This window comes from Pieris napi, chromosome 12, assembly GCF_905475465.1.
Source record: "Pieris napi chromosome 12, ilPieNapi1.2, whole genome shotgun sequence".
NCBI classification, from domain to species: Eukaryota; Metazoa; Arthropoda; class Insecta; order Lepidoptera; family Pieridae; genus Pieris; species Pieris napi.
This window is the reverse complement of record NC_062245.1, coordinates 10620978-10636203: the sequence shown is the minus strand read 5'-3', so window position 1 is coordinate 10636203 and position 15226 is coordinate 10620978. Positions and strand designations below refer to the sequence as shown.

General features: G+C 31.7%; 2 protein-coding genes across 2 annotated transcripts; both read right to left on the bottom strand.

Annotated features, from left to right (window-relative positions):
* Positions 1–2233: 2233 nt before the first annotated feature.
* On the bottom strand, positions 2234–3142 carry LOC125054683. The gene is made up of 2 exons (XM_047656697.1): positions 2678–3142; positions 2234–2440 (listed from the first exon to the last, which is right to left on the bottom strand). The coding sequence occupies exons 1-2, from the start codon at positions 3076–3078 to the stop codon at positions 2380–2382; spliced, it is 462 nt and encodes a 153-aa protein (XP_047512653.1). The 5' UTR covers positions 3079–3142; the 3' UTR covers positions 2234–2379.
* Positions 3143–6661: 3519 nt separating this feature from the next.
* Positions 6662–12502, bottom strand: LOC125054682. The gene is made up of 8 exons (XM_047656696.1): positions 12409–12502; positions 12033–12144; positions 11728–11895; positions 11084–11235; positions 10414–10610; positions 10026–10097; positions 9301–9448; positions 6662–8162 (listed from the first exon to the last, which is right to left on the bottom strand). The coding sequence occupies exons 2-8, from the start codon at positions 12104–12106 to the stop codon at positions 7948–7950; spliced, it is 1026 nt and encodes a 341-aa protein (XP_047512652.1). The 5' UTR covers positions 12107–12144; positions 12409–12502; the 3' UTR covers positions 6662–7947.
* Positions 12503–15226: the final 2724 nt, after the last annotated feature.

The following is a 15226-nucleotide window of genomic DNA, read 5'->3' as shown; positions in this document are numbered from 1 at the left end:
CCCCTTATCATTTAGGGGTTGGAAAGATTGATAGTAGCCGATTCTCAGACTTACTGAATATGAATAAAAACTTCATAAGAATCGGTCGAGCCGTTTCGGAGGAGTATGGGAACGAAAATTGTGACACAAGAATTTTATATACCTTACAACTTATATACATAGAGATGAAACCGAGTCTTGGTCGAAAGAGAAATTAAATAAATTTTTTAGTCGTTTTTCTAGTTTATACTTATAGAATGAGAATGTTAAGCTTGTAAAATTGTAATTCAGATATAAATGTAAAAATACATTTTATGTTTTTTTTAATGAACTGTAGGTAACATTGCCTATATGTTACCTACATTACTTCAGCTTAAAATTATAACAAAATAGTACTTAGTAAATAATTTTGCGATTTGCTAAGACAAGATATCGTGTTGTTTGATGTCCCTTGACCTCTTAAAGCTTGGGGAAGACGGATGTGTCTGTTTTAATGATTATTGTTAAGGGATTTAGATGAAATATGTTTTATATGATTAGCACCCGAGGTAGACCAGTATTTTTCATATACGCTGAGTAATGAATAGGCATCTTCTACCGCTATTACCATGGAGAATGTTCAGAAGAGTTGTTCGGATTAATACCTGCACCTGAGTTTCATCATCGGACGTCGAGGCAGAATACGAAATCCGCCGTTTCACAACTGAGCGTTTTTGTAGACAGTTTTTGCCGCGCACCACCGCTATGTGGTGCTGCCCACTGAAGTATTTTCGTTCAAGAAAAGAGCGTACCAATTCCTAAAAGGCCGGCAACGCACTCGCGAGCCCTCTGGCATTGAGAGTGTCCAGGTGAGCCTCCTGCCCGTTTCATAAAAGTGTTCCATAAAAAAAAGGAAATTAGACTTCTGTGCCGAAGCATGCGAAAATCAAACGAACAGTCACGGAGGTACTTGATATGTAGATATATTCATTAGGTGCTTGTGTATAAGATATCATGTTTTAGTAAAATTTAGGTAACTTATTTGGATCTTTCTTGAACTTTATTTAATAATAATAAAACGTTATTCATAACAGAAATGTGGTTGTAACGCTACTCCCCACACTAGGAAATGTATTAAAGAAAATCTGTGTAAAAAGGCTAACTATAAAGTTAACTATTATCTAGTTGATAAAAGGGCCTGGGGCTAGTGCTAGACAGGCTACTTCTAATTAATTTGCGATATTTGTTTTAAAATAAGTGTTGTTTGATGATTTGCTATTTTAAAAGAGTACCTACCGAGAGTTTTTTACGCCGGCTTTTTCTCTCAGCCTACACCCTCTGTCTTCTTTGCCGATGAGTAGGGATGCCTACCTATTCAAATTTAATGACGTGGAATAAGTGATACCTGTATCTTTTATTCCATAATAAACATGTTTTATTTTTTTGTGTGTTGTGGGTGACTGGACTTCAATTATTCCGTGCATGGTGTACGTTTAAACAATTTAATTTCAAATAAGAAAAAGTAGTCTTAGTGCCATCTAATCAAAATTCGTATTAGACCTTAACTATGAGTATATTTAAAAAAATAATCTTGTCTGAATGAACAGTGTCAGCCTAGGACCGGGATTCTGAATACCGATACAATGAAGAAAAATATCTACGCGTCGAATACAACCTACTTCTATATTAGTACATAGTAAAATAAGGAAAGGTTAGAAAGCTTACTTACGTTACTTCTATATACAGAGAAGCAATGTGAAACAAATGCAGACCGTTTTTGCACGTAGATTCTTTGCCAAGCTTTTGATAAAAACGTTAACACTGTCTATGTCAATTAACTTTTTACGGAAAAGCTTTCAGCAAAAAGCTCCGTTATTTTCAACTATAAACGTGATTTTATAAAAACTACAACAACCATTGTACCTACTAGAAATTCCAATCTCTACGTTTCGATTGTTAGTTACATATTTATATATAATTTGCTTTGTTAATTGCACCAATAAAAGTCATAGAATTACTGTAATCTATAGATACAAGGTTTTTATAACCGAGCTAGCTAATTAATTTTTATAAAATTAATTAATTACATTAGTTTTATTAAATTAACGTTTTACCGATTTTTTTTATAGAACAGGGGGCAAACGGGCAGGAGGCTCACCTGATGTTAAGTGATACCGCCGCCCATGGACACTCTCAATACCAGAGGGCTCGCGAGTGCGTTGCCGGCCTTTCAAGAATTGGTACGCTCTTTTCTTGTATTAAAATAAAACAAAGATTTTGGGATTTTTCAATAAGAATTCATTTTTTATTTTAACAAAACAGTCAATGTACAAGTACACACTTAACAATAACATCTTATAACTAATAAATGCAGTTAATCATATCACGCGACAATCATGGCTTAAAAGCTAAGTACTAAAGTCAATGATGACGATTTTTACGTAACAGGGGCAACAGCATATTCGCCAGGCGATATTTCAATCTGAAAAATAAATCATATTAAATATATGTCTAGTACTTTCCCATTAGAAAAGTCCGTACAATGTCCTCCGACGCCTTAAAATTATAATATTCCGCCCGTAACTAAGTGTAATTCAAAATTACGCGTTAACTGTTATAAATGAATGTGGGCAGAGATATGTTTGATATTTTGCTGTTAAATAATCGTTCTATATTAAATCTTGTAAATAAAACAAAAAAAAATCGAAATTAAAATTACCTTTGAGTTTTCTCCTTGTTCCGCTGAGAAGCATCCTTCTTTTGCAGCTTGACATCATTAACCTCGTTGAGCGCATCTGGTTTTGAGTCCTGTGGTTTATCGTCATCAGGCTTTGGCTTCAGGGGCTTGCTCGGCGGTTTCGGCTTCTGTAGTTCATTGAAGTCCTCTATATCAAGAAGGTCGCTAAGATCAATGTCAGAGGCTGCAGCTAGAAATGATTCTGCGGGGGCAACAGCGATCACGACTCCGTCAATGTTGAGCCTATAGTTCTCGGTACCATTTTGACGTTGATCGAAGTGCTTTTCAGATTTGTCAGAATCGGGAGTAGGGGCGGCCGCTACTAGACCCAATAGCGTGAAAAGTACAGCGACCTCGCACACGATTCTCTTGTAGTTGACCATCGCCGCAGGTGTCTGTGCTAGCACTGAGCCGCTCGGAAACCACTTTGAAACCGCTCTCCACTGCATCTTTTATTTATTGCCTGAGATAGCGGTAAAGACACCGGCACCGGAGCTATTGAACACCCGTTCCTAAACTAGAATTAACAAGTGTTATGATAGCTTTAAATTTTACGAAGCTATCTGTTTATAAATAACAAAAGACTATATGCTGTAAGAACTATTATTAATCTGTAGTGTTAAATAAAGTTAAACATACCTATTACCTATAGCGGTTCTCTAAAATCTATAAATAATTGGTACAGTATACAGCCTTTTTTAATTAATCTCAATGACCGGTTGGCACAGATTGAGGTGAACCTGTAGCAATGCACTTAACTGTACCTTCCGATAAACGGTAAGAAAGCGACGCTTGACATCTTGGAGATTACTATCGTGTCTTATAAGTGATTAGAAAAAATCTAAGATACGTAAATAATACATAAGTTAAAAGTAATAATTAATTTTAAATTACACTTAATTCAAACACGTTTAATTGTCAGAATTATAAACCTGTTCCATGCTTAGTGTAAATACACGAGATGTCGGGACATTGACATAATGTTAAGTTCAAAATACAAAAATATTACGAGTGCAAGTAACAGGCGTAAAATTTGGTAAAGTGAATGTTAGCAGACCCGCATGAAGAAAGCTTATATTATTTCAAAATTAAGTTTTCTCCTAAGGCTGAATAACTTACGTCTAAACTTCCTCAGAGGTTACCTCGTAATAATCCACCTGTAGTTTTGAATGTAAGATATCATTTTAAACTTAACTCGTTAGGTATAATATAAAAATTTAAAACAATATTTTTATTTATACTATTCTATTTGTGTACATAGGTGTATGTAAGAATATTATGTATGTATTTTAGATTTTAGTGTTTTTTTTTTCAAACGGCCACAACGATATTTATTAAAAGCGTGGATAAATCTGGTAAACTCTTATTTTTTTCTGGCGATAGCCCCTGATAAGTATCAAACACATTACGTCTATTTCATTCAAGATAACGTTACAGTCAAGATTCGAATACACGACCTCGGAATTGAGGGAGAATATTATATACTAAATTTAACAGTTTTGCGCTGTGAAATGACCTATTGATACACTTTATATTAAAACACTAGGATGCTAAAGATCAATGAACTTGCCCGACTGACCGACATTTTGAATATTTGCATATTTATGTACACTTTGCTCGCATATTTGTGAGTTGTTAAACACCTTTTCGAAAGTTTATAAGTTGAGCTTAAAACGAGTTAAAGTAATCTCAATCCAAAAATAATTTAAATGTTCTAAAACAGTTAACTAGGATTAGACAATCCTTGAATTTTATTTACACTTTGATGCATTATAATATAAAAACTTAACATAATTACATGTAAAGGAAAGGCAACTGGCGGCCTTGTCGCTTTCGAGCGATCTCTTCCAGGCAACGACTGTGAGGAAAGAAAAAAATGTATTAAATTACATAAGGTAGGCAAGAAGTGCAAAAATACATGTATTACATATAATTAATAAGAAGAAAAAAAAGAAGAAACTAAACAGGAACAAAAAACAAACTAAACTAATAAAGGATACATGAAAAAGTAAAAAGTGCACATGAACATAATAATTTATTTTAAGATCAGTCTCACGTTAGTTAGTAGGTGGGTATTACGACAGTGGACAGTTAATGTTTGTACAGAAGAAATTTGAAGGAAGATAGAGCTAGGGAGCTAAGCGAATATGAATGAATTCCATAGCCTAACTGCAGAGACCTTAAAGGACTCGCCAAGAAAGGAGGAGTTATGAGAAGGGATTCCTAGGATATAGTTTTCGGAAGAGCGTAAACTATAGTTATAGTTATGGGATCCCAAAAATTTAAAATCATTTTTGAGATAGGAAGGAGTTTTAGGGTTGAACTGGATGGAATATAAGAGATCGAGAACATGAGCATCACGTAGCTGACGAATGGGTAACCTAGCCACTTACGGAACGCAGAGATATGGTTGTACTTTCTTAGACCGAATATAAATCGGAGACGATCCAGTTTTGCATTTAGCAAAGCAATTTTATTAAACTTTGGAAAACCTGCAAAGAATGTTCTTCTCTTCCGTTCGCATGCTCACAGCAGAGCATCGTGATGCTCCCGATCCCATTGTGGCAGATTACTACACTGCTGCTTCAATATCTGACGATGTCCAGTTATGTAAATGGCGTCAGTGTCCAGTTACAGTTACTTAGTGCCCAAGTTTTGTGGTACATGGTCCATAGTGTTGGGCTGAACGCTTGGTCTATTTCCCCCCATTTTTCCAGTTATTATACAGACTTTTATACACCTTAAACCTTTGGTAATAGACAAGTAGATGTTCAGGTTTCTATGACCACGCTACATTTTAATTCTCTCAGGGTAAGATTCAGAGTAGAAGACTTAAGAGTCTATCTGAATCCCACGAAGGTTTTGTATTATATTGATGTATTTATACGTCTCAATAGGCTTCTTAGGAGCTCTTCCTTCAATATTGTATCAAGCAAAAACCGTATAAAAGATTTATAACTTTTAAATAATGTTCTTTAATTAAAGCTTCAAATGAACCAGGTTTGTATTAAAAAGGTCAGCTTTATATCCAAAACTAGGTACAATAAAACAGCTTCAAACTAATAATACTTTTATTTCATATAAAAAATTAATTATCAAATAAAATTTTAAGGCACTCCAAACGGTGATTTCCTTATCATAACAACCTCAAAATTATCTTTATATCAAATTTTATCCACTATAATAGAATTAATAAGATAATTGACGATGATGCTAATTTTGATCTTTCATTAATAATTCAATCAATAGTTAATGAAATAAACGATTTCCTATTCTTTTAACATAATCACTTCATAAAAATTCTATAATAACTCTTACACACACAACTTAATAATAAGTATGAAAGTATTAACGGCTATCATACAAGCGAAATATGTAAGTCTAATTGCACTTAAAGTAGTACTCTTTCGTCTCTTTCTAACATATTGAGGTTTCGCTAAGGCTAAAAGAGATATATATATGACTTTAGTCAACGCTTTGCAATTAGACAATAGAAAATATTTGTATGAAAACGCAGTTAATACTTTCTCAAACAATTCTTACCATGAAGTTTGTGTCAATAATAAAGGCAAATAAAATAACAGTAGAATAATATCTATATAATATCGAGCTTTTCCAAGGCACATTTGTGGAAGACAACTTAAATTATAACTTATAAATACACAGTAATTCATAAGAAGCCGCGGCTCATCACACGTATCATATTTTACGGACTTTGTTAGGAAACGATAACAAAAGTCCTTTACAAATTAATAATAAATTGAATTGAAAAAGAGTTTTCGCTAAAATATTCTAGAAAGTAAAATATGATGACATGGATTTAAATTTACACGTAAATATCCATAATTTCCTAACAAGAGTGTACATTAAAATCAGATAATTCTATAAGCAACAAAGACGCTTTATTAAGTATTTCCTGTAGAGAAAAAAGCCCCCATATACCATTTAAAACCTTTCATCACACACAGTGTGAGGGCTAGCAATAGATGAATTTTGTCACAACCTATATCTGTCATGAATACAGTTTTTAATTATTTATTTATCATTTTATTTGTTTTTATCGTCTTAATGCATAAAATTTATCAATACCACAGGAAAAACTTGAAATAAATGTAATATAATAATTTTTTTTAGCTATAACTATTTCACCGGCTATCGTAAACCTATACATAATATCTAAGGCACTGTTTTTCATAAAATGGAAGGTGTATGGAAGACAGTTAAAAATTATAAATTCTGCAATTATATCTTCTTTGCTTAACATTTACTGTAAAAGGAGTATAAAAATATTTTTATCCCTAGTATTAAACGCTAATTAAAAACTAGAAATATCTACAATAATGGTCAAAAAGCTCAAATAATAAGCAAATTCAAATTATACATGTCAAACTGGGTTTGTTTACTGAATTCAGTTAATAATTTGGTTGCAGGAAATTATTTTTTAAGAAAAAAATTATACCCAAGAACGTGTTTATACAAGGGGTGTTCAATAAATAGTGATAATGAGATACATTCTCCTTGGAAAAAAAAAATACTGGCAGGCATAGCACAGAACACATCTTTTGTTTAAAAATAAAGTCATTTGATTGCGTCGTGTCGGAACGTGTTCGTAATAATGGACAAAATTCAAATTTCCGCGGTAATAAAATATTTCTACTTAACAACTACTACGGAGCTGGTAAATCAAGACTTGAAAGCAAAATTTAATGTCTTCGATACGTTTGCGTTGGTGTACTGAGTTTAAGCTAGAAATAACTTCCATTAATGACGATCCCCTCACGGACCCATTTTCCGCTCAATTAATAACTATAGACGAAACATGGCTTCACCATTATGACTCGGAAACGAAAAAACATTTCATGACTTGGAAGAGACCGTAATCTCCAACTCCGGAGAAACTAAAGACGATTCCATCCCCTGCAAAATCATGGGCTGTTATTTTTGGACAGCCAATGATGGACCTTAACCATGGATAACAAAGTCGCGAGAAGAAATACGAAGCAACGACAAGTGAAATTTGTTTCACCAAGATTGAAAATAAAATAAAATTTGGTTTCCTGCCACTGCAGGGTTGTACTGGTGGGAGATGGAGGAGGCTTACGTCCAGAAAAGAACCAAAACACAAACTGATGATAATGATGATGAAAAGATAACTACTACTATGAGTACTCACTTTTTATTGAACACCCCTATTACCAAACTTTCGCATTTATATATTTAATTAAATATCGTCGTGTTTATTTCAACTACGTTCATTCCTCAGTACATATGTCGTATTTTTCAGTAAACTTTTCCGCGATGATATTCAGCATATGTTCGAAAAATCCATCGCCAAATCGCAAACGATATAGAGAAACGTCCAAGTATCTTTGTACTTGCGCTGCGCAAAACAATGACGGCATACCCTTACAAATATCGCGCGACGCGTTACACAATAATAGTGCCTGGCTCCATACGCGATTTGTTACTGAAATTTTAAAGATCAAAATTTCACATGAAACATATTTTCCAATGCTTGTGTTATTTTAATGATAATTAAGGACGAAACTTCGTTTTAACTAAAACAAAAGTGCATGCGTAAAAAGTACACATGTTAGAAGTGAAACTTCTTTGGCAAACTACTTTTAACTCTTTTTCATATTTATACAAATCTAAAACTTTAGATTTCCGAGACAGAGGAAGGGAAAAGGAAGAAATGTTAGGAATTTAATGAATTTAATTGTACTTAAAATATTAAGTGTCGAACATTAATACAAATTATAAATTTAATTTTTTTCTTCGATAATAAAAACACGTGGCATTTTAATTTGACAATTCATCATTTGAGATTTCAATGAATTATTTTGCATAAAATATAAAATACTAATAGGTATTTCATAAATTCTCTTTACGTAATTTTAATTTTAAAAACAGAATTTCTATAAGGTAATTTTCTTCGACAAAAACGCTGCACATCTTCGTGACGTTTTCGTAAAAATTTACCCTCATCCGCCTAAAGAAGTTTCACTTCTACAAAACACCAACATTAACTGACATTCGTTAATATTTTTTATTAATTTTTTGGTTAGTGACTACCTACCCCAATATCCAATTGTCGTTGATTTATAGCCCGGATCCTGAGTTCGATTTCATGGAAAACAATAATTGTGAGAACACTGATAAGAGAGCGTTCAAGTATTATGTATCGAATTTGGGGGGAGGGGGAAAATCGACTTAGGCGTTATTGTTAATATAATTTTCGACTTTCGGGTACTTTATACCACAAAATGGTAACTTTTAGGTTAGGTTAGGTTAGGTTAGGTGGTCACGAAACGTTTTACTATTGAGTACAGAAAAACGTTACAGCGTGTTACATTGGGGAGGCTCAAGAATCTTCAAACATTGCGTGACGTAATACTTGAACGCTCGCTAAATTATAAATAACTAAAACATTATGCCTATACGTTGTTTTGAAGTTATTCAGTATGATATTCCAGACATCTATAAGTGAGAATTTCTATGGAGTTTTAAAACACACACTATTGTGTGTGTGTGGTATTCCACATAATGCTTCCACTTCAGATATATAATTAGTAAGATAGCACACAAAACCATAACATACTCACAAAATCTCTGCATATCCATATCGCAATTTTGCGTGAGTTGCGATAGTGCGTGCGCGCCCTCTATTGGCGGCAAAGTAGACCCACTCACAAGGAACGACCCGGGCACTGTTATGTTCTCCAATACCTGATCTACTTCCGATTTCATATACTGAAAGACATAGTAATGTTCATACAAATTTGGGCTCAATAAATTTATCGCAAAACACTCCCTTTATAAAAAAAGGGTGCGTGTACTTATGTACGCGCGTAAGAAGTTATACTTCTTTGGCATTATTAAAAATAGTTTTTGATTGCATGCAAATAATTAGTTACAATTAAATAATCAAAGACTGGAAAAGGAGTCATTATAGTCAATTAAGTTCCGTTTACATTTGAAAAATTAAATAAATAAATATTTATTATTATTCTCTTACATTAAGTGTAACATAAATTCTATTATTGTTTTTAAATAATGTCCAATGCCGTAACATCTTCCGTGGCAACTTCATTCTGTTACAAATAACAAATTCATACAATGCATACATTCTAATTTTTATATACCTTGAGAATTATTTTCAAAATGATTTGTATTTTATATAAATCAAATCTAATTTTTGTTAATTAATAAAAGTATTATTATTCATAATCTATATTCTATAGGCTAAAAGTTATCAATTTTCAGTCAGTTAAATTATCTTGTCCTAATTTAAAGATTTGGGAAATCAAATTTCAAATTTATTTTTTACCTCTCCATCGGCATTTGGTTTTTTCTTCAAATGCACCTTCATAATATGTAGTCTGTACTGAGTTGGTACATGCTGAAAATTTAAAGAATAACTTGACAATACATACATTATTACATATATGAAATTGCTTAAGTCTAATTAATTAATTAACTAAGATCCTAAACCAATTAAAAATAGAATTGATAATTGGTAATTTCCATTACAAATCAATTATTCTTTCTGCCAAAAAATTTTCTAGGACCTTTGTATGATGTCATTATGGGCGGGACAGAGTAACTAACGGAGAGGTTAATTATTACTCAAAATGTATTGATATATAAAGATTAAAATTCCCTTATAAACTTTAAATAGTATTTTATTTTGAATTAAATATTTTTTTTATAACTACCTTTGTATCAGCAACCATAAGTATGGGATGGATATGTGGTTGATCTGTTGTATCAGGCGAGAGTCGGTTAAGGCATTCCGGGTACATCTCTGTCAGTATAACACTGTCTTGACCTCCCAATTTGCTAACTGCTATTTCAGCCGCAGCCATTTCATCCAACTTGTCATAAATTAGTGTAGCGACACGTGGCTTTACATCTATATATGATGAAAAATAAGTACACATAAAGATCCAAGAAGTTTCAAGATTCAAACTGAGTCTTAGTACTTGATCATATATCAAAATCAATATGCACACTACATGGTCTAATAATAAATAATCGCTAACTATAAAATGTATTAATAGAACTTTGAATAGAATCGGGCAGACACATTTTTGACTTTGATCCATTGTCCATTTTTAATAATATATTAAATTATTATTCCATGTGACATACTCCATCTTTATAACCAAGCACTATGCCATAGAGGTGTTTGTTGGCTAGCACTACAAGTGTGGAAACATGTTTCATTTATAAGTATAGAACTTACCAAAATTGTTCTGTGTATGCATGTAAATATAATAAATAAATAAAAAATCTTTCATAAATTTACAAAACATTACAATTTTTATACATACATAATTAAAACTATAGATAGATTGTCATTCATGTAGCTAAGAAAAATTATACCAAAATATTCAGCAGCAACATTAATATCGGCATCTTCACACCACGCTAATATCATTTGCAGTGCTTGAACAATGGAGCACTGAAGCTTGAAAAAAAATGAGCCTGATCGGATTGGTTGACGCTTCTTACATGTTTTGCAAATCCATTGGACCCTAAAATACAAAATTATTTATATTCTTGAAGTTCTTTTATGGATTTTCCAGTATGTTAGTTTAAAAGATAATACAGCTTTTACTTAGATCAAATGCACTTCTTCATATAGTTTAGTTTTAAATTAAGTCTAGTGTATAGAAGTACTTTCCTAAAAGAACTATTATGTCTTTAATCTTAAATACTGACCATTGTAATATCATTATGACTATTGACTATTAGATTAAAGGTTTTTATGGTAAAGTTTTCCTAGACATGGAACAAATAAGGTACTATCATGGATAGTTAGGACCTTTAACTTATGGAAATATGTAAATATGTATACCAAAATATAATATACAAAATAAAGCACCTTATATTAATCATGTGTAATGGTTGCAAATATAGGTGTAAATTGAATAAAAGGACTCTAGAACTTTTAGTAAAAGATTTTTAATATGCTCAGTAGCTTTTGAGATTGTTAATTAATACTATTGTATAAATTACAATCTTACCTATCAACAACCCTTGCTGTCTTACAAACAACTTCACAAGTAGGTTCATTTTGCACACATTCCATCACCATTGGAAGCAAACCAAACGCCTGCAGCCTTTCAACAATTTGCATTTCCACTAGGCCTTGTCCAGAATCCTTTACTAAATCCTTATATAAAGATATGTTGCTGTAATTAAAATAATTATAATTTTGAAAGTTCCTTCTCTGGTTCATGCTACATTAAAACAAAAATATTATTTTTTTTGATATGTGTATTTATGCAGATGAAATATGAATGTATGTTATATGCTATAAAAAACATACCAGGGCCCTGTAATGAAAGGAAAGGTTTCATTCTTAGAATTTTCTGTATCATATGTAGTAGAATCTGGTTCCATTTTGTTTTCTTATTATGTTATTTCATATTAAAGACATTCTGAAATAGATAATACAAATATTAGATAGACTTACAAAATATTCTTTAAAAAACCGTCTTTCGTCTTTCGTAAACCATTGTTTATTAATTAGTAGAATTATTTAATTTGGTAGCAATAACTTAAATATAGTTTTTAATAACACAAATAAATTAAAAACAATGCACTGTGACACAGGACAAATAAACCATCTTATTTGTGATTTATACTTAAGTTTTCCTTCTTTCTTTAACAAAAATTAGGATGATAATTTTATAGATACATACACAACGGCTGTCGGAACATTTACAATTAAATAACAATTATTTTAATCACTAGTTTATTTTGAGTAAATTGTGTACTTTTTTGTTTGACTATTTTTGACAATTCGTTTGGTTTTTGGTTTCAATTACGATTTTTATCTAATCGAGCTCAAACTAATGTTTTCTGTGGCATTAGCACAGAGTTAAGTAAAATCACAATAAATTTACACAGGGTAGAGCATAATAATTATTACACTTTATCTGCAGTTTAAAATAATTGTAATATTATAAATTATAATCAGCAGCAGGTGAAAATGTTTATTAAGAACGCGTACTTTTTTGTGTCATGTTCAAGCAACAGCCAACAGTAAAGTGCCCTGTAAACGATCAAATTTGCTTGACAAACTTGTTTGTCAAACTTCACGTTTTTATCAAACAATAGCTTAGACGATCAAACCAAATATCTATCAAATTTGTTAAATTTCTAGTAGATTCTCCTTTCGTGACGTGACGTCGCCGTGCCGAGCGCGAGTAATTCAGATGACGCATTTTTGGCATTGACTCTAGCACTGTGTATCAAGACAAAAAAAAGAAGACGATGTAGTCGAGAATGGTTGAAATTAAGAGATAAATACGAGAATTTGCTACGGGAAATATTGCGCACTGAACCTAAAGACTACGCAAACTTCCTGCGCATGGACCATAAAACTTTTGACTATACTCCATCCTCGTATTGAAAAAAAGGACACAGTTATGCGGAAATCTGTACCAGCTTCTCAAAGGTTATCAATAACTTTGAGGTATCTGGCTAGCGGCGATGATTTCGAAGACTTAAAATTTCAAGCCTGCGTTGCACCTCGAACATTGAGCAACATTATCATTGAAACTTGTGAAGCAATAAATAAAATAAAATAAAATAAAAAGCCTTTTATTTCTTGCTAAAAGATATACTAAATAACATAGGTTTACTAAAAATAAAAAAAAATCACGATAAACAGATATGAAATGCAACATAAATTCTATGTTAGTAATATTGACACTCATATTGTCACTGAGCGTAGCGTCCTCCATGATGTCATTACAACGAGTGAGATCTTGTTTCAAACTCGACATCAATCCAAATTTTCATCAAACACGACAAACACGTAGATTGTTTGACAAACGCGTCAAACACAGCAGTACACTATCAAATAATTTGACAAACACGTAAAATTTGACAAACAATTTGATCGTTTACAGGGCACTTAACGATCAACAAAGAAAACAGAAAAGACACAGAAGATTTCCTATTAAATCACTAAAAATTTATGATTTGACAAGCTATATGCGTTATTTTTTAAAGCATATGAATGTCTTAAATTTTGTAAGGTTATCGAGGTCTTTTACAAAATATTTGAATTGGATTAATTATAATTCCTACAAGTTCTTTAAACCATCCATGACTTAAATATTGCGAGCGAGTAAAATTTTTGTCTATACAATAATTAAAGTGTTATATGCTTTTATGAATTAGTCATCATATTTAAAGGCTATAATGATGTGTTAATCACGACTGATAGCTGATAGAGATAGATTGGGTTACATGGGTGAGATTTAGAAACGAATCTTACGCGAACAATGACAACTGTAAGTCCAAATCTAATATAATTTTGACGTACGGGACTCGGGAGTAAGAATTCACTTCTCTCGATTTAAGAAATCGATGTGTTTCGATTCGATTTTACCGTAACGTCTCTTACGAGTTTCATCATGTTCTGTGCCTGGCACCTGCAAATACAAACTGAACAGTTAACAAATCAATTAATTTTTAACGAATAGTCAATATTAGTGCGTGTATGCGTGTGTATTGTTTTGGAGTATATTTTTTTAAATAATTTTGACTGTGTTTGTATTGTAGTTATGTGGACATTATTTCAAAATATTGGTACAAAATTATAGACAGTTTAGACATAACGTTACAGTTCAGTTATTAAACGCGTGTTAATTACCTCTCCAGAAAAGAAAATATATTTATGTGTAAGGTAAGATTCTATTTACTATTTAACTGTTAATTTATCGTAAAGTAAGTCGTGCTTTATTGAGGTAAATTACTAATTTGCTTTTAAAACAAATTTATTACTCTATATGTGTCGTCGTCAGTAACTACCCAAGGGCTTAACCCTATTTTGAATTAAAGTCCATTTTATACGTAAAAGCTAAAGTTCCAAAATTCTCAATATGTAACGTATTGTATATAAATGTAATATATTTATCACATAACTTAAATGATAACATTTAATTAATAAAGAAGTTTCTTACTAATTTCAATTTTAGCAATTCAATAAAAATACCATACCATAGTAAGCTTATTTAGTAATTTCGGTAAATGATGATAAATATCTCTGTACTAAAGTGCACCCAGACTTTTTTAACTGTTAATTTTCTGAAGGTAGTACAAATTTAGACTTTTAAACTGAAAACCCTTTAATAAAAAAAAATAAACCTTATCTCTTAACATTATCCAGTACCTCCAACCACATAATTGGGTGTGGTCAAAATTACAAGGTAAATTAAAAAAAAAATTATATTGGTGAGGCTTGTATGCAACTATCTTTTGCTGCTTTAGAATTATGAAGGCCCTTACATTTTTTTTAGTATATGATATTAAAATCAGTAATCAATATAACAGAACATAAATGACAAATACATTGTACGCACAAACCGTGCTGGCCAAGAAAGGGAAAAAAAAATACATTGTAAATGTGTATGTAATAGTACTTATAATAATGTATAAATATTACTACTACTACTACTATTGGATTAGATTAGAACTCAATGTTAATGATCACTTTAAAATAATAAT